We start from the raw sequence: 18085 nt of genomic DNA, 5'->3' as shown, positions 1-18085 counted from the left end.
AGAACACGTGGCCAATTTCCTAGCACGCTCGGGCCGCCTCCAAGGATGTTCACCTCTGGGTCTGGGGCAGGAAAAGACTCACCGAATTGACCCGGAGGACGGTCTCCGTGTCCGTCCACGTCAGCGGCCCCCCTGGGGCAGAGGTGGAGGGGCGGTCGGGCACAAACCCCACAGCTGGGGTCAGCATTCCCCAAGCGTGTGTCACCAGAGCCACGGCGGGGAAAGAAAGGGACCCCGGATCATATAGTTGGAGAACACTTACCCAGCTCGTGCCCTCAGAGAAGCTCGGAGTATCAAAGGCCCCCCCAACAGAAACCCTGCAGGGAGGTCACCACGCGTTTCCAGGTTTGCCTGACCCAAGATTCCCAAACGCTTCTGATTCCGCAGCCCCTGCCCTTAGGTTTTCTGGTGATTAGCTCCACGGGGATAGGTAACGGGATTGCGGTGCGTGTTCCTGGTTTGCCCGCACAGCTGCTGTGCCCTCCGCTCCGTCCCCTACCCCTGGCCCGTCCCCATCTGCTGCCAGGCTGGCTGTTTTCAGTTCCTCTGGTTACCTTTGAAACAGTGTTCCTACCTCTCCCCAGCCTTGCACCTCTGCCCATTCCAGAAGGCGACGTTTATCTTCTGTATAGTAACCGGACATGTCTTAGGGCTTGGATCTTAGGTCTGTGGATTGATTCTAAAAGTGGAAAACCAGGGGCGCCTGGGCAGCTCAGCCAGTTCAGCATCTGACTCTTGATCTCGGCTTAGGTCACGATCTCATGGTTCGTGAGCTCGAGCCCAGCATCGGGCTCCTCGCTGACAGTGTGGAGCCTGCTTGGGATTCTGTCTCTCCCTCTCTATGCTCCTCCCCTGCTTTCTCCCAAAATAAATAAAAGTAAAAATAAAAGTAAAAATAAAAATAAAAATAAAAATAAAAATAAAATAGGGGCGCCTGGGTGGCTTAGTCGGTTAAGCGTCTGACTCCGGCTCAGGTCACGATCTCGCGGTCCGTGAGTTCGAGCCCTGCGTCGGGCTCTGTGCTGACAGCTCAGAGCCTGGAGCCTGTTTCCGATTCTGTGTCTCCCTCTCTCTCTGCCCCTCCCCTGTTCATGTTCTGTCTCTCTCTGTCTCAAAAATAAATAAATGTTAAAAAAAAATGTAAAAATAAAAATAGAATAGAATAAAATAAAATAAAATAAAATAAAATAAAATAAAAGGAAAGGAAAATAAAAAATAAATAAAAGCAGAAACCTACTTACCACACGACTCTGAGCTAGGTACTGTCCCCCTGGACCTCCGTTTCTCATCCACAAATGGGGACCATGCCACATAGCTCAAAATACACGTGTCCATCCACAGGTGGATGGCTGACGTGGCCCATCCATACAATGGAACGCTATTCTGCCATAAAAAGGAGTGACAGGAGGGCACGTCACATCGATGATCCCTGGCAACACTGTGCTGCATGAGGAAGCCAGGCACAGAAGGCTGGCTGTCCTAGGACCGCAGTCACATGAGATGCCCAGGACAGGCAACTCCGTAGGGACAGACAGGAGATCCGCGGGTGCCAGGGACCGGGGAGGGGAGACTGGAGACTGGCTGCTTATTGGGTCCGGGGTCCTGGGTGATGAAAACGTTCCGGAACCAGAGAGTGATGATGGTCGCACAGCACCGTGAACGTATTAGACGCCACTGAGTGGAACGCTTTGAGAAGGTGAAAACCATCATCTCGTGTCATGTTTGTTTTACCGCAGTTAACAACCCCAGCACACCGCCGCGGGAGTAAATGGAGCAAAGCCTGTAACGTGTCCAGCAACGTCAGCTGGACACACGCAGCCCCAGCCCGCTCCCGGGGGTGGTGGGGTCCGCGGAGACGAAGCCTCCTTGGCCGATCCCGCCGGAAACAAGGGTCTCGTCTTCAGGCTCAGAGGCTCAAGAAAAACTCCCTGTAGCAACAAGATCCCTTTAAAGATGGCCATTTGTAGGGAATCCGACGGGAAACGGCCACTATTGCAACTGCTTGCGTCTGCCTGGGAGAGGCACCCACGCAGCCCCGAGCCCCCTTCACGTTCCTGCTCAGAAGCGTGGCTGGAAACTCTGCGACACAGACACACATCGGTGTCCTCACTCCCCCCCGCCTCCTCTCTCCGGGAAGCGTGAGGGGAGCAAAGGTGACCCCCCCAGGTGGTGATGCCTAAGGCATTGGATGGGACCAGAAGCAGACGAGGATGATCCAGAAGTGACTACGAGGGAGGGAGGTGTCCACGCTGAGGAGAGGCACGAACGTCAGGGGCTTCCCCGTGACAGGGACAAATTTAACTACCGTACCGCCAAGAGCACCTCAAAAAAATACACCCGTGAGCAAAAAGCAAGCTGCCAAAGAACAGACCCAGGACACCACTTACGTTAATCACATAGAATCACGCAGAACGAGACTGCAACATACTGTTCGCGGCAAAAGGCAAGGCCTTTTAACGCCTGGGAATGCCTCACCAAATTCAGGGTAGGGTCACCTCTAGCCTCCACTATGTTGGTAAGATTTTGTGTCTTAAGTGGGGGTGCTGGACGTGCGCGTGTCACTTTTTATTACGGTTTTGTATTTTGAAACAATTTAAGACCCTCGCACGCCAGAAACGCACCCGAATACGTTCTCTTTTCCAGGATCCCGTTTGACCAAATAGCAAAGCACAGACATCCACCTGAGGCCCGCCTGGTACACGTGATGGGCCACAGGGGCGGCCAGGCCTGGCTTCTGCCCACTAGTCAGGGCTCGAGGACGGCCAGGCTGTGCCAGGCTGCACAGCCCGTATTAACACAGCCTCATGGACCAGCGCCGCCCGGGGCTGGGAGGGGGGAGGCGGGGGATGACTCACCTCGATTTTGTCCGTCTTGGCATCTCCCCAGTACAGCCTTCCCTCCTGTAGGTCCAGGGCCAAGCCGTTGGGCCAGCCGAGGGAGGTGTTCACCAGGACGTGCCGCTCCTGCCCATCCAGGTTGGCGCACTCAATTTTGGGGTTTTCCCCCCAGTCTGTCCAGTACATAAGGCTGGAGAAGAAGAACAGGTCCTTAAAACACTGTCTTGTCCCTGCTGCGTCCCCAGGGCCGAGGACACCACCCTCCCCCCGCCCATAGGAGGCGCTCGGGAGACGCTGGCTAACTGCAGAGATGGGCACCAAGCCCCGCTAGCAGGACCAGGGGCTCCGCAGAGAACAGCGCTGCCCCCAGCGTGGGCTTAAACTGCACAGGGTCCTTGGGTTCATCTCCCGCTCAGACGCCCTGCTGAGAGACCCAAGGCTGGACGGGCTGAACGTCAAGGAGGAGGAAGGGGTGGAGTAGAACCTTCTTCAAGCAGCTGACGGGCTCCCGTGTGCAAAGCGCAGGCTCCAGAGGCAGACAGGCGGACAGCCCCAGCTCTGCCAGCGGGCACCTGGAGCGGGTCACTTCACGTCCCGAGCCTCAGCCCCCAGGGAAGTGACAGAAGCGCCCGACGCCCGGTGGGTGCTCCGCGGACGGCAGCCACGGCCACGTAACCACGGTCACCATCGCCGCGGCTCTGCTAGTCCCCACGAGGGACAGCTCCCAGGTGTGCCCTCCCCGGCCGCCTCCCTCTGTCCTTCCAGCTCCTCCAGGCCGTCTCCAGGACGCTGGCCCACATCCGGCCCGGAGGGCAGGAGGCTTCCCCAGCGACCCTGGCTCCACCCCACCCCTGCCGCCCCCCAGGCAGGAGCTCCAACTGTTCCTCCTCCCTCAGGGTCTGCCAGGTTCACGTTCCTGGTCATGAGCCCCCAGGAAGGGCGCTGCTACCCTCTGAGCTGCTGAGGATGTGAGAAGGGCTCCTACATCGACTGACAAACTGTTTTCGCAGAATCCTAGAACGGAAAGTTGGAGCCACACGGCCAGATCGAATCCCAACCTCCTGGCTGCGTGACCTGGGCCAAGCCCGTTAACCTCTCTGGGCTTTAGCCTCCTTCACTGTGCAACTGTGCCTGCCTCTCAGGGTAGGGGTGGGAGGGGGAGGTGAAGATTCAGTGTGTGTGCTGAGTTCAGAAGAGGCCCGGCCCCCCATACGTAACATGTAAGGGCCATTGCTTCTGTTACCGTTATCAGCCTAGAAATCACCCTGGTGAACTGCTCCGTTTTACAGGTGACAAGGGCAAAGCGAAGCCCGTGGGAAGAAATGACTTGCCCAAGCTCTCGGGGCCCTCCGTACGTGAACACAACAGCCCGTGTCAGACCTTAGAGTCTGGTCCCCGGACGGGCAGGAGCGGAACCCAGGAGCTTGTTAGAAACTCAAGTTCTCGGGCCCCACCCTAGCCCTCCTGAAACAGAAATCTGGGCAGAGGGCCCAGCCACCTGCATTTAAATAAGCCCTCCTCCAGGGGATTCTGATGCAGGAAAAAGTTCCAAAACCACTAGTCTCTCTCACTTCTGGTCAGCCTGCCTCCCAGCCCCAGCCAGGTGGGAGGTCCACCCGCCCCCAGCCTTACCCCATCACGGGGTGCAGCACGATGGCCCGGGGCTCGTCCAGGTCCTCGGACACCAGGATCTTGCGGGAGGTGCCGTTGAGGCGCGTCACCTCGATGCGGTCGGTGCCCGTGTCCGTCCAGTAGAGGTTACGGGCCACCCAGTCGACCGCGATGCCATCTGGGTCGTTGATCTCGGTGTTGACCAGCGTCTGGGCGCCAGAGCCGTCCAGGTACGCCCTGCGGATGGCCCGCACCTCGTCGTCCGTCCAGTACACGTAGCCTTCCAGCGGGTCGTAGTCGATGGCGATGGCGTGCCGGATGTCGTCCACCTGGAGCACGATGTCGGTGAAGTCCGGCGTGTCCAGCGAGATCCTCCGCAGGTCCGTCCGCCGGGCCAGCAACAGCACCTCCTCGGCCCCTGTGGATGGCCAAGCAGTGGGGGTCAGAGGCCCGCAGCAGGGCAGCAGTGGGCACGGCAGGGCAGGGGCTCGGCCAGGCCCCCGAGGTCAGGGCTTCCTCGCAGGTGATCCTCGGTAACATTCGCCGAGGTCCCCCTACATGGTCACCAGTTCGTCTCTGTGAGGGCTCTGAGGCCAGCACCGTCTTCTAGATGAGACCAGACAGACACAGAGAGGTCAAGCAACCTGCTGAGAGCCACACAGCCACCTGGCTTCAACCACTGTGTAAGAGCTGCTTCCCACTCGGTCCCCCTTCTCCCCTGCAAGCCCCTCTCCGGGCCACAAATCAGTTCCAAATACAAGTCCCACGGAGGCACTGGGCTCTAGACGGCAACTGCCAGCCATGCTTCTCAGAGCCCCGGCGGGGCCCCACCTTGCACAGGCCCAACTTTCACGGCTCAGTCAGATGGCACTTCTTCCCTGAGGCCCTCCCGTCCCCCCGCTCACCCCTCGGGAGCAGCTTCATGCCAGCTGCCTCTGGCCACGTGCCTCATCTAACCACACACGACACTGCACGAGGGGGGCTACCCCACCGACAAGGGGGAGCACCCTGGGGGCTCCCCTGACACCCCCGTGGCTATAAACAAGCCACCTCTGCCCTGGACCCTCCCTGCTGGCACCTGTCAGAACTCCCCGGAGAAACAGCACACGCGGCCTCATGCTGCACCCCTGGCCTGGACACTCCCTCAGAGCTGGGTCACTGTCCACGCGTTCATTCTGGTCCTTTCTGGTCTTCAGGACCCAGAAAACCAGGATTAGGCCCAGAGACCACTTCTGGAGCTTTGGGACCACCTGCCTGGTTTGACGAAAGGCCCAGAACGGGGAAGGACCCACCTCAAGTGGGGCAGCAGGATGGGGACACGGACGGAACGAGTTGAGCACATCTGTCAAACTCAGGCCCCCCACCCCTGGGCCCAGCCTCTGCAGCCAGCCGTCCGCTCGGGCCACAGCCCTCAAACAGCACACGGTCCCCTGTACCCAGCGCCAGCTTCTTGCCCCAGCGGCAGGGCCCTTGGAAGCCGGTGCCTTGCAGAGTCCATCTGGGGCCCCCCGGCCTTGCATTTCGAGTTAAGGACTGCCCTGCTCCAAGGCCCAGAGCTCCTAATCCGAGTCCTCCGCTAGAGGGCGTACACGCGGCAGCAATGTCTCTATCAGCCCAGGGCTGGGAAACTGAGGCAGGCAGTGCTCAGAAGGTACCCCAAGTGCCTGAGTATGCTGGAAACCTCTGAGAGCTAAACTCAGATTTGGTCCCAGTTTGGTGTGTGTTGGAGGGAGGGAGGGTAGAATTCTGAATTTCAACGAATTGTCTCCCCCTGGGCTCCAATCCTAAGTATGTGCTGTTGACATCTGACCAGTCCTTCAAGGCCCAGGTCACACACCTCCTCCTCCTCTAGGAAGCTGTTCCTGCCTCCCCCCAGCCTAATGGACGAGCTGACCACACACACACACACACACACACACACACACACACACACAACCTGCCATTCTGGCACATGTCCCCTTAGCTCTCTGCAGCCCCCAAAGCCACACCCAGAGCAGATGCTGACATCCTAGGACAAGCAGGGAGAATGCAGGGCAGAAACTTCCTGGCCCTGCTCCCACTGTGTGACTCTGGGCAGGTCCCTGACCCTCTCTGGGCTTTGGTCTCCTCGCCGAAAATGAAAAATCAGCCCAACCTGATGGTGTCCGACTTCCTGTCTAGCTCTGACATCAAGGGAACCAGAGGCGGACCTCCACGGAGGGTGCTGGCTTCATCTGCCGCCACGGAGGGAAGGGGGAAGCCTGCCAGGGCACGGCCAAGCGGGCACCTGCACAACTGTCCAGAGGCTGCCGAGCTCCCAAGCCAAGACCGGGGCAGCTCACTGTGCAAAAAAATAAAAATAAAACAGCACGATCCTCACACCCTGTCCCGGAGGTATGACCGTGTCCCTTTTTACTGATGAGGAACAGATGCACAGAGAGGGTAAGCTCCCCACTCCAGGGCACACAGCAGCGAGTGGGAAAATAAGGCGGCACAAACGCTTCAATCCCTGAGGCACAGACAAGAAGCCGGAGGCAGGTGTGCCTTCCAGCTTGGCTCAGTCACCCCACCAGCATCTCTGTAGGCGGCTGTTTCAGGCAGGCCCTGGACCAGGCGCTGGGGGCGGGGGTGGACGGAACAAATGACGGATCCAACCCCCACGGTGCTCCTGAGATCACAGGGCAGAGGCCTTCGGTGAGGGAAGACCATCCGCGAATGGGTGCTAGGAAGGAGAGCAGAGGTTTCAGGAGGCCTCCAAAGGGGGCCGGCTGAGACTGAGAGGTCCGGCCTTCAATTCCCAGAACCCCACATTCATGTGGCTGTGACCTTGATTCCAGACCCCTCTGGGGCAAAAGTGTGCCCGGCCCCAGCCCTCCTCCAGCACACCCCATCACTGGGGAACCCCATTACCAGCATCCCTTACAATTAAGCCTCTGTAGCTGAGGCAGTAATTAAACGCTGAGATAAAACTGTAGGTGATAATTGACTCCAAGGGGGGGGTTGTCTGACACCCCTTGGGCTGCAGAGCCTTTGAAATTTTTATTTGAGCTTTATCTAGAAGAATGCAGAGAGCAGAGTCGGGGAGGCGGTCGAGTGCTCTGTCCAGGGCCAGGCCAGCGGTGGGCAACTGCGGACGGAGAACCGCTGGCCTGGGCTCTGCTGGTCGCTGGCCGAGCTGCTGCTGCTCACAGATGGCCTCCGAGGTTGTCTGCAGCGAGGTCTGAGTGGCCTCGGGCCACCGGGGGTGGGCACAGGGCCGGGCCCGGAGAGGGGGAGGCCCGCCCCCTCCCTAGAACCAGACGCGGCTCCCGGGTAGGAGTCTGTTTAAACTGTTGAGAAACTAACGGTTTGGCCAAATGGTTTTCTCTGGGGTTGTTTAAATAAAGAGCCTGCCCCACAGTGCTGCCGAGGAAAGTGAAACCTCTCCCTTGCTGGCTGGGCAGCGGTCCCCGGAGCCTCCTTAGGGCGGGCTCCTGACCTCTCCCCTTCCTCCCTGCACATACACACACAGGAAAGAAGGGCAACACCCCTGTCTTGGGGCCAAGCGCGGGGCATGGGGCGCAGGCCAGGCGGGGGCACGGCCTTCCTGAGAGCGAGTGTTCTGAAAACAAAAAAGCAGACCCGAGGCCTGGCCCAATGTCACAGGCACGTCAAGCTCAACACCATCCCTGCCTGCCAACATCCATCTGGACCAAGCCGCCCTCCATCACAGGGCGCTGTCCCTGTGCCAGGCCCAGGGTCATAGAGACAAGGCAAGACGCAGGAAGGGGCTGCGGGAACACAGCACCACGCGCTGGGTGGCTTCTGACAGCAGAAACGGATGCCTTCACGATTCTGGAGGACAGAAGTGAAAAATCCAGCTGCTGGCTGGGCCACGCTCTCTCCGAAGGCTCCAGGGGAAACTTCCTTGTCTCTTTCAGCTTCTGGCGGTGGATGCTCCTTGGCTTGTGGCTTGACCGCTCCAACCTCAGCCTCTGTCTTCATACAGCCTCCTCCCCTGTGTTCCTGTGTCTAAATCTCCCTTTTGTAAGGTCACCAGCCATTGGATTGGAGGCCTGCCCTACTCCAGTGTGACTTCACTTTAATGTGGTTACACCTGCAAAGACCCTATTTCCAAGTTAGGTCACACTCGCAGGGTCTGGGGATCCAACAGGTCTTTGGTGGGGGACATGATTCAACCCATAGGAGGTGGGGAGCAGAGGGTGAGAGGAAATTCAATGGAAGGACAGGCAGGTTCGGGTCGGGGGGAGGACTCCAGGAAGAAGGGGGCGTTTGGGGCAACAGCATAGAGACCAGAGTGTGCCGGGCCGATTCTGCAGCTGGAACGGGCAGGAACGGGGCTGACCCACCGACACCCCCGGCGAGTCTGATCTGAGCTCGGAGGCCAGGTGTTTGCTAAGAGGTTGACCTGGCCCAGCATCCTGTGCAGGCCGCTGGGCCGGCTCTGGGCCCATGACAGTCTGCAAGGAAGCCTCACGCTGTGCGTGCAGCGGGAGTCCAGCCACAGGACAAACAAAAGCCTCCCTGGAACAAAAGCCTGGCAGGAAACACACGCAAATGTCCGCAGCGGTTATCTCTGGACCGTTCCCGGTCTTCCTTCTAGTCTCCAGCAGGGGCCTGCACACGTTTCTACAAAGGACCAGACGTAACTGCTCGAGGCTCTATGGGCCACGACCGTCTCTGTCACAGTCACCCGGCTCTGCCGTTGTAAATAAAGGTGTGTGAGCGAAACTTCACGTGTGGACACCGAACCTTGAACTTCCTGTCATTTTGCCACATCACGAAACGTTCTTCTTGTGATTTTCTTTTCCACCATGTAAAAAACGTCCAAACCATCCTTTGTTCGAAGGCTGCACAACACAGGCAGCGAGCCATCCGGCCCACCGGCCGAGCGAGGTTCACTGACCCACGCATGAGAAGGATGCATGCCTTTTACAGCGTTAGACGGCACGTCCTAACAACAACGGCGGAAACCGCATAAGGAGGGAGAGCAGATACACAGGACCTCTCGACCCTCCACTCGATTTTCCTGTAAACCTAAAGCTGCCATACGAGATTAAGTCTATTTGTCTTGTAAGTAAACTGAAAGGCAGGCACAGAAGTCCCTAAGAAAACCACCCAGACCCCAGCAACAAACAGGTGAAGGCAAATTAACAGACGAAAGCAAACAGTCAACAAACACGACAAACGGGTTAACTTGGAGGGGCTAGAGGCGGAAACGGCTGCCTACTCAGCGTGGCCACGGCGGCCCCCCACCGCCTCCCAGAGGACTGCGCCCGGCACACGCTTCCTGGACGGCAGTGTGGCTCAGGGACCCTCTGACCCCACAACTTCCCCTCTGAGGACCCAGTCCAAAGCAGCCGCTGCAAACACAGGCGGATTCCTGCTCGCGGAGGGTCACCGAGGCCTCGCGGTCACAGCAAACCCAAACCTGCGGACAATCTAAACGTCCCTCCGCGCGAGAACATCAAATACACGAAGGGCCACGGCGCAGTCAGGCGCTAAACGGCGGGCTCTGAAGAAGGGCCCACAAAGGCGTGGAAGGGGTCAGCCCCGTCGCGGCCCGCACGCGATGCACACATCACGCAAACCCAGATCTGAACGTGCGTGGAGAGCAGGCGAGCAGGAAACAGCGAAAACGCTGGCAGCAATCCCTGGGCGGCGAAGATACGGGTTTTTATTTTCTCCGTTATTCTGCGTAACATCTTCCTTTCTACGGTGAACACGAATGTTACTTTTTAACCAGAAAAAACCCAAGACTTTAAAATGTGGTGGGGGTGGGGGAGTGTACTTAGAGGCCTCGTGGCTGCCCTGGGGAGGGGCCTGGGCTCTGAGACAAGGTTTTCTCACTGGACAATCGGGGGGGTGGGGGGGATGAAACCACCATGCGGGGGTGACTTATTTGGCCCTCCAGGATCTGAGCCGAGTGGGAGGGAAGGACAGGAGAAGGGATGGGGCAAGACGGCCTGTAGCCCCCGACAGTCCAGGAGGAGGAGATTGGCAGGTCGCCCAGTGCGACTTGGAGGGTTCTCACAGTTAATCCCCTCTGCACCCCAACACGGGAAAGGATTTTTCACGATGCGCAAAACAACACATCCCAGGATGCGGAGGGCCCCCAAGCCCTGCGCCCCCCACCTGGCCTTCCCAGCAGGCAGAGTGGACATCACGGACTGTCCCCACAGAACCCGCACCTCCAAGAAAGGACAGGCCCCTCCCTGCCCCGAGGTTCGCACCACCCCAGGGCGGCTCTTTCCACCCGCGTCTTTTCAGGCCGGACTCGGGAAGCGGCGCGCCCACCTCCCTTCAGCCCCAGCTCCCCTCGCTGGCCCCCCACGCCCCACCCCTGGCTCCGCGTGGGCTCAGGAGCGGGCCTGGAACCACACGGGCAGCACCGGGTCCCAGCACGGGCTGCCACCCATGCCACAGGCTCTAAGGCCACAAACAGCTTCACAGCTGGTAGGCAACTGACTTATTTTTGTTTCTTAGCAATTGATTAAGTTTCTCCGCTGCCCCCCGGGGTAAGCTGTTGGACGAGCGCTGAGACCACAGCCGGGAGCCCTGGCCCAGGAGACCGTGCCGAGTGACCACAGGGGAAGTGGCCGGGCCAGGCACTGGCTCCGAGGGAAACCTGAGGCCCAGCAGCTGTCGGCCGCATGGCCCGCCCGGGACCCTATGGGAGGTTGCAGTCCCCTAAGAGTGGCCGGGCAGGTGCCTCAGTCTGCACAGCTCTAAAATGGGGGAGTCACTCCTCTGCCCGGGAACCTAGGGCGGCCGGAGCAGCAAGGTCAGTGCCAGCCTCAAGACTTCTGTGCAGCCAGCCCCTTCCTCTCCTATCCCTGGGTTTTCAGCCCCTCACGTGGTCCTCTGCCGCTTGCCTTTCCCCTGCCCCTCAGAGGCCGCCACAGCCCAACGGTCACACCCAGCTTGGACCCTCAGCCACACTTCCTGAGTGACCGTGGGTAAGCGACTTGACCTCTGTCTACACACAGGTAAGAGTCAGGAGTGGATACGGCTTCCCAGCAAAGCTGAGAGGTCCCATGACAAGGTCAGGGAGCCTCTGAGCCCAAGGCCACAGCCCCAGCAGCCCCAGCAGCCCACAGCCCCAGGGGCATTGAGCACATCCCCGGGGACCTGCCTTGGGCCATGCTCTCTTTGAGCCAGCAGCAGAGACGCGGCCCGAGGGTTCGAGTCCCAGGCCAGAGGGCAGAGAGACAGAAAGACAGAACAAAGTGCGGTTGGTTGGGCAAATTAAAGGTGGGCTACCCGGTGGGTCGCTGGAAACACAGGACTGCGGTCAGAGGCTACGAAGCAGTTGGTGACACACGATGGAGAAGGCTGGGTCCCACTCTCTGGGCACACAGCTCAGCTCTTCTAAAAAAAACACACAGAGTGCCTTCCTGAGCCCAGGCATACAGCAGGGGCTCCATAAACACCTGAAGCAATCCTTCCTCCTCCTAGAACATCCTATCCCGCGGCTCCCAGAGGTGGTGGCGGCCGCACCTCAGGAGCTGCGGCCACGGCTCCTGAGCCACGGCACGTGGCAAGTGCTTGGATTCAAATCCCGCCTCTGTCCCTTCTTCTGTGGCCGTGAGCTAGCTCTGATGGCCCAAACTCCTTTTAATTTTTTTTTTTAATGTTTCTTTACTTTTGAGAGAGAGAGAGAGAGAGACAGGATCCCAAGCGTGACCACCCAAACTTCTGAATCAGGCCGCCCACAGCCCCTCCCTCACCCGGCTCCCGTAGGGCACAGAAGAGTAGATCGCTCAGAAGTGTGGGTGCCTGGCACCCCCCAAGGCACACTATTACTGCTCTGGCCCGCCCTGTCCTGGCGGCACAGGCAGGATGCACGGGGTGGGGTGACCCATGAGAAAGTGCTGCTGCTTTCGCTCAAAGGTGGTTGGGCTCCAGCCGTTCGCATGGTTCGTGCACCGCACCTTACAGTTTGTAAGGCCCTGCAGGAGACACGACCCCATTTGATACGCCCAGGTCAACGAGACATGGAGAGCCCGCATTCCGTCAGGTCACAGCTACATCGTGCAGGCTCAAGGCCGGACTCAGACGCCCCAGTCCCCGCCACACCATGTCCCCCCAGAGGGGACAGAGGGGGGGCCCTTCTTGGCGCAGTCCTCAGTGCCCGGCTCTAGCAGGACCCAAACACCTCAGCTCTTGGCACGGTGGATGCTCCTGAAGATACCTAATCGATCCCAGCGTTCGTCCAGGGGCTGATGGCGGCCCCCTGGGAAGCCAGGATCCCTCCCAGCTTCCCTCCCTCGAAGTGGGTGTGGGAGCACATCACAGCACTTCTCCCAGGGGGGCTGGGGCTGTCTGAATGGAGACCCGAGGGGCTGTCAGGTGAGGAGCCCCAGACAATAGGTGCTCGAGACAACAGGCATAGCACCGGCAAAGGCAGATAGGCAGGTGCTCAGACGGTGGGCTGGAAGGGACCGAACTGTCCATTTCAGTTGGAATAGGAGGCAAAGGGTGAGAAGGAGCCTCCTGGCCTCTGTCTGCTGATAAGCCAGAGGCCCCGGCGTCAGCCCGGCACATGCAGGCCATCAGGTCACTGCCTGCGGGACACTTGCGGTTGGGGAAGGTTGAGGCACTAGGACACGGTCATTAGAAGCAAGACGGAGGGCGTGCAGCCATCACCAAAGCCAGAGGGGGCCCGAGGGGTGCCCGGCGGGTGGGGCGGGGACAGGGAAGGCCTTTCTCTGGCAGCCTGGGGGTTCCACCAGGGCTCGGACGCGCAAACCCAGAACCTGACTCAACAGACTGAGCTCTGGGGCCGGGCTGAAGCTGGACTCAGGTGGTACCAGCAAGGGGACACTGGACAGGCTGGGGTGAGGGTGCGGGGGCGGGACCAGGGGCTGATCTGGGGCCGGGCCGGGCCGGAGCCGGACTCAGGCTGCACTAGCAAGGGAGACATCAGACAGGAGGCAGGGGGACGGGGACAGGGCCAGTGCTGGGAGTGACGGCAATCCAGCCCTCCGTCGGTGGACCCAGGGCATCCGCGGAGCTAACCACACCCAGGAGGCGCCATTTGGTCTCATCCCCCAGCCCAGGATGACCGTTTTCTCTTTCCAAGAACACGGCATGCTCCCCTCTTCTCTTTTATTCGATGTAGAAGTTAGTCTTCAGGCTCAGACACAAAAGACCACATGGTGTGTGGTTCCATTTCTAGGACGTTCCCAAACAGGCAAAACTAATCCGTGGTGATAGAAGTCAGGACAGAGCTGCCCCTGCGGCATGGGGGGGGGGGGGGGGGGGGCGCTGCAAAGGGCACCAGGGAATCTCCCGGGTGCTGGAAACCTTCCGGATCCAGACCGGGGGTGGTGGTTGGGCAGATATTTACAACTGCCAAATCGAAATCAGAATGTATGCTTGGAATCTGTGCATTTCACCGTCGGCAAGTTATACCTTCGTTTCCAAAGAAAATGCAAAAAAAAAAAAAAAAAAAAAGTTAGTGCTTGGACTTGTCACACCATTTCCTGGGACTGTGCAATCTGATTTTCTTGCTATTAAAAATTCACGGTCCATGGCTGAGAACAGCAGCTGCCTTCTGTTTGCAGAGCCAACGCCAATCACAGCCCGGCCGGCGTCAGCCTCAGCCACAAGGGCCTCCTTTCTTTTCCCTTTGACCTACTTCCCTGATAAGTGACAAGACAGCCAGACTGCGAACAAACGCGCCCCTTATTCCTCGGCCCTGAGCCTCGGCTAATCCACCCAGGGAGACGGATGGATGTGAGGGGCTTTGAGACCTCGCCCCAGTTGTCAGTCTGCCCGTCGGACCCGACAGTGACGCCTCTGTTCCTCCCCGCCCCCCGCCACCTTGGCCCACCACATCCCCTCGTCCTTTTGTTCCGAGTCCCTGCGAACATCTGTTAAAACTACTTCTTGGCGAGGTGCAGCGGGCGGCCCCGTAAATCATGCGGCCCGAGCCGCCCGCCCGCCCCGACACGCAGTCACGGCCTCCTCTGGAAAGGCCACGGAGGAGAGCACGGAACGATGCTCAGGGCCAGGCTGGCCACCGCGGGGCAGTGAAGCCGCGTGCCCCGGCCACGGCCCCGGTAAGTCACCTGCCCCAGTCGTCCGGGCCTCGAGCGGGGACGCGCACCGCCCACAAGCCCCCAGTGATGAGGCATGCGCGGGGACGCCACTGGAGCCAGGAGAGCAGCAGGCTCCCTCGGACGGTGGTGGCAACTCCCAAATAAGGCCCCGCTACTGCTGTTTTTAGCCCATCCCACATAATTGGAAAAACATGGGGAAAACCAAAGCCAGCTGGGCGCCTCCATCGGCCAGGCTGCTGGGGAGGGGTGCGTGGGATCGCAGCCTGGCCCAGGGATCCTGCCCCCACCCCTGCCCCCCACCGCTGGCTGGCGGGACAAGAGTCACTCAGGCCCCGGGGTCTCACCAAGCCGCTGGCTGAGCTGGAGCCCAAGGGGGCGCTGCTTGCTATGACATCCTTCCTCAGGGGGGTCTCAGAACCTATAGGACCTATAGGACCCCCACTGGGGCCAAACTTCAGGAGGACCCAGAGGGCCATGGGACACAAGACACTCCTGACCCAGAGGAAGGGAGTCCTGAGCCTCCCGTCCAGTCTGCGTGGACCCACACAGGCACCGTGGGGAACAGCCTCTCATCTGACCCCCCCAGTCATGCTGCTCTCCCCATTTCACAGGGAGAGAGCCCGCAGCTGGGAAATGGCCAGCCCCGCCCCATGCCTCCAGGGGACAGCTTGCAGGCCCTGGGCCGTCACCCCCTCCCCCACGCACTGGGGCCAGCCCCCTCTTTGGGGAAGGCACCGACTCCCAGCGCTGGGCTGGCTTTCATTTGCTCAAAATCAGAGAAACATAGGACTCTCGCACAGCACAAACGTTTCTTCAGATTCAAGTCCACGGCATGACAACCAGCTGCCCAGACTGAAAGTCCCAGGAATCTGAGGCCACGGCTTCAGGTCTTGAGATGTTTCCGGCCATGCAGACTTCCAACTGCTGCTCATCAGCCTGCCTTGGGCGCATGTCAAGTACAGACTCAGCCCTCCGCCTCCCACACCCGTCCCTTGTCCTGGAGACTCTGATTTGCTAGGGCCGGGGAACCTGGATGTGACACGAGGGTCCGAGGAATTCTGACACATCCAGGCCCCCGCCTCAGACCCCAATCCCACCCGGCCCGGTGCTGGCCTCGATCCCTGGAGAGGGCAGCCACATACCCGGTGCCCTCGGGACACATACCTCACTCATCTGCCCGTCTCTCCCCGGCTGTGTGAGGAGGGCTCCCCGCCCACCTACGTCCCCTCCTACCTCCTCTTAGCACCAGCCGGCCTCATCATCTACTTCTGATTCCAAACGTCCAGGAAAGAATTGCTCTTCTGGCACCTGCCTGGCTCCAAGTTCAAGTTCAAGCACAGCTCGTATTTGTTGGGTAGTCAGGCGATCCTCCCAACAACCGCCCCCAACCCCCCCCCCCCCCCGCCAAAGCAGGTACTATTATCATCTCTTCAACGTTTATTTATTTTTGGGACAGAGAGAGACAGAGCATGAACGGGGGAGGGGCAGAGAGAGAGGGAGACACAGAATCAGAAACAGGCTCCAGGCTCTGAGCCATCAGCCCAGAGCCTGACGCGGGGCTCGAACTCATGGACCGCGAGATCATGACCTGGCTGAAGTCGGATGCCTAACCGACTGCGCCACCCAGGCGCCCCTCTTTTTTTTTTTTTTAATGTTTATTTATTTTATTTTTGGGACAGAGAGAGACAGAGCATGAACGGGGGAGGGGCAGAGAGAGAGGGAGACACAGAATCGGAAACAGGCTCCAGGCTCTGAGCCACCAGCCCAGAGCCCGACGCGGGGCTTGAACTCACGGACTCACGGACCGCGAGATCGTGACCTGGCTGAAGTCGGACGCTTAACCGACTGCGCCACCCAGGCGCCCCTATTATCATCTCTTTTTACAGGTGAGGAAACTGAAAGCACAGAGAGGCTGAGTCATTTTCCCAAGATCACACAGCCGGGACATGAGCGAAGGTATCCTAAAAGGATAACTGGGCATAGAAAGCCATCCCATAGTTGGAAACTGCTCTGAGACTGGGCCCCCCTGAGACTGAATTTCCTCACCACCCCAAAAGTCCTGGCAGACTCTCAACTACAGACCAAAGGCACAGCCCTCAGCTGTGGCCTCAGCATTCACCCCCTGGGATGCTGGACCTCGCGGAGTCCGGGGCCAAGAGGAGATCCACAAGTGGCCCCGGGGCCTCCTCTGCCAGCCCCTGAATCGCATCCTCCCACTGGTCACCCCGGCCTCGGAAGCCTCCGTGGGTGCTGCTCAGATCCAGCCAGGAAGGTGCCCTGCACCGGGTTTGCGCCCACCGGGACCTCTGGGCTCCACTGTCAGCGGTGACATGCTGCAGGGTTTAGCGTTTCGCTGTCTCCACGTTACCCTCGTGTTTCCAGCGACCATCTCCAGGCCATTTTCACAACCAGTACCCTGCACATCATCAGCAGTCAAAATCCACACTCCACGTGTAGTTCACGCCCCCCCAGGCGGCAACAGTACATGTGCCAGGGGGCGTGGGCAGCCTGGAAGGCCTCGCGAGAAAAGGAAAACAGCCAGGGTACTCAGGTGACAGGATCACAGGCTTCTAATCACACGGTTTCCTTTAATGTGATGTTCTGTGGCAGGAAGCAACACCTGGAGGGCAGGTCTGCACCCCAAAAGCCAGCTTGCCAGCGGAGGGGGCGCGTTCTAAACCTGAAGCCCTCGTGATCCTCGCTCACGGCCCCGTCTCGGACTCCCTGTGTCTGTCGCCCAAGCACGAGGAACGCCCCTCAACGACAGAATCCGTTCCTCACGCATGCCCGGATCCCTCTGGATTGAGAAACACGGACAGATACCCTCCACCCTTCCACCCCAAGTTTCCAGAAGGCCATCTTGGCGGCAAACCCTTGAAATGTTCTGAGAAGCTCCTGGAGGTCTTCTCGACTGAAACTAAAATGTTTAGGCAACGCTGTTTGTTTGCAGGTTCCCACCGCCAACGGCTTCCCACTTGCGCTTCGAGTGGGTCCAGGGCGGGGGGCTGCAGAAGGCCCCGGGCAGCCCCCAGAACCAGCCAGTCTGTGAGCGAGAAGCACGTGGGGTGGGAACCACGCTTATAAAAAGGCGGAACCCGAGGGTCACATCCTCGTGCAAAAGCCAGACTCCCAGCCCATGCTGTCCGTGTCGTCTGTGAGCCTCCCTGACCTGTGACGTCCCCTATGGGACAGCCGGAGCCAAAGGAAAGGTGCAGCCTCAGTGTAAGAGTTGCCCCGGGCTGCCCTGTGCAAGACGCCCCCAGCCCCCCACACCGGCTCCTCCGAATGACGACAAAAGCGTTTTTCGTCCGCACGCTTGGCATCCTCCCACTGAGTCACTTGTGAAAGTGTCTTTCACGGCTGGGAGGCAGAAACAGTTCTTACAAGACCAGGGAAGGTGACCCCGAGCAACTGAATCCATCCCGGCGGGGGCGGGGGGGGGGGGGCGGGTAACCTGCAAGCAGGCCACTCTTCCTGAAGGAGGCCAGGAGACGTGGCTCAGCCCCCTGCCACACGACTTCCAACCGGGACAGCCCTTGCTGTCCGGATCCACCCCACAGGAGTTCGTGGGAGCTTCCAGGACCCTCCACC

The 18085-nt window shown here is 59.6% G+C and overlaps 1 protein-coding gene and 1 long non-coding RNA gene across 3 annotated transcripts in view; both read right to left on the bottom strand.

The window, feature by feature from the left end:
* Positions 1–18085, bottom strand: part of LRP5 (LDL receptor related protein 5) — a 105731-nt gene that overhangs the window by 39891 nt on the left and 47755 nt on the right. Inside the window, 2 exon segments of the mRNA XM_045486152.1 lie at positions 2856–3027; positions 4470–4866. Coding sequence (XP_045342108.1) covers positions 2856–3027; positions 4470–4866 — 569 coding nt within the window.
* LOC123602036 lies at positions 13525–15919 on the bottom strand. Of its 2 annotated transcripts, none has more exons than XR_006714323.1 (2): positions 14839–15919; positions 13525–13844 (listed from the first exon to the last, which is right to left on the bottom strand). It is a non-coding gene; the product is annotated as an uncharacterized LOC123602036 (long non-coding RNA). The 2 variants fall into 2 exon arrangements; XR_006714324.1 differs by lacking the exon at positions 14839–15919 and adding an exon at positions 14504–14832.

The sequence above is a fragment of the Leopardus geoffroyi genome, chromosome D1 (genome assembly GCF_018350155.1).
Source record: "Leopardus geoffroyi isolate Oge1 chromosome D1, O.geoffroyi_Oge1_pat1.0, whole genome shotgun sequence".
NCBI lineage: Eukaryota > Metazoa > Chordata > Mammalia > Carnivora > Felidae > Leopardus > Leopardus geoffroyi.
The sequence above is the reverse complement of the archived record's forward strand: the minus strand, read 5'-3'. Positions and strand labels throughout refer to the sequence as shown.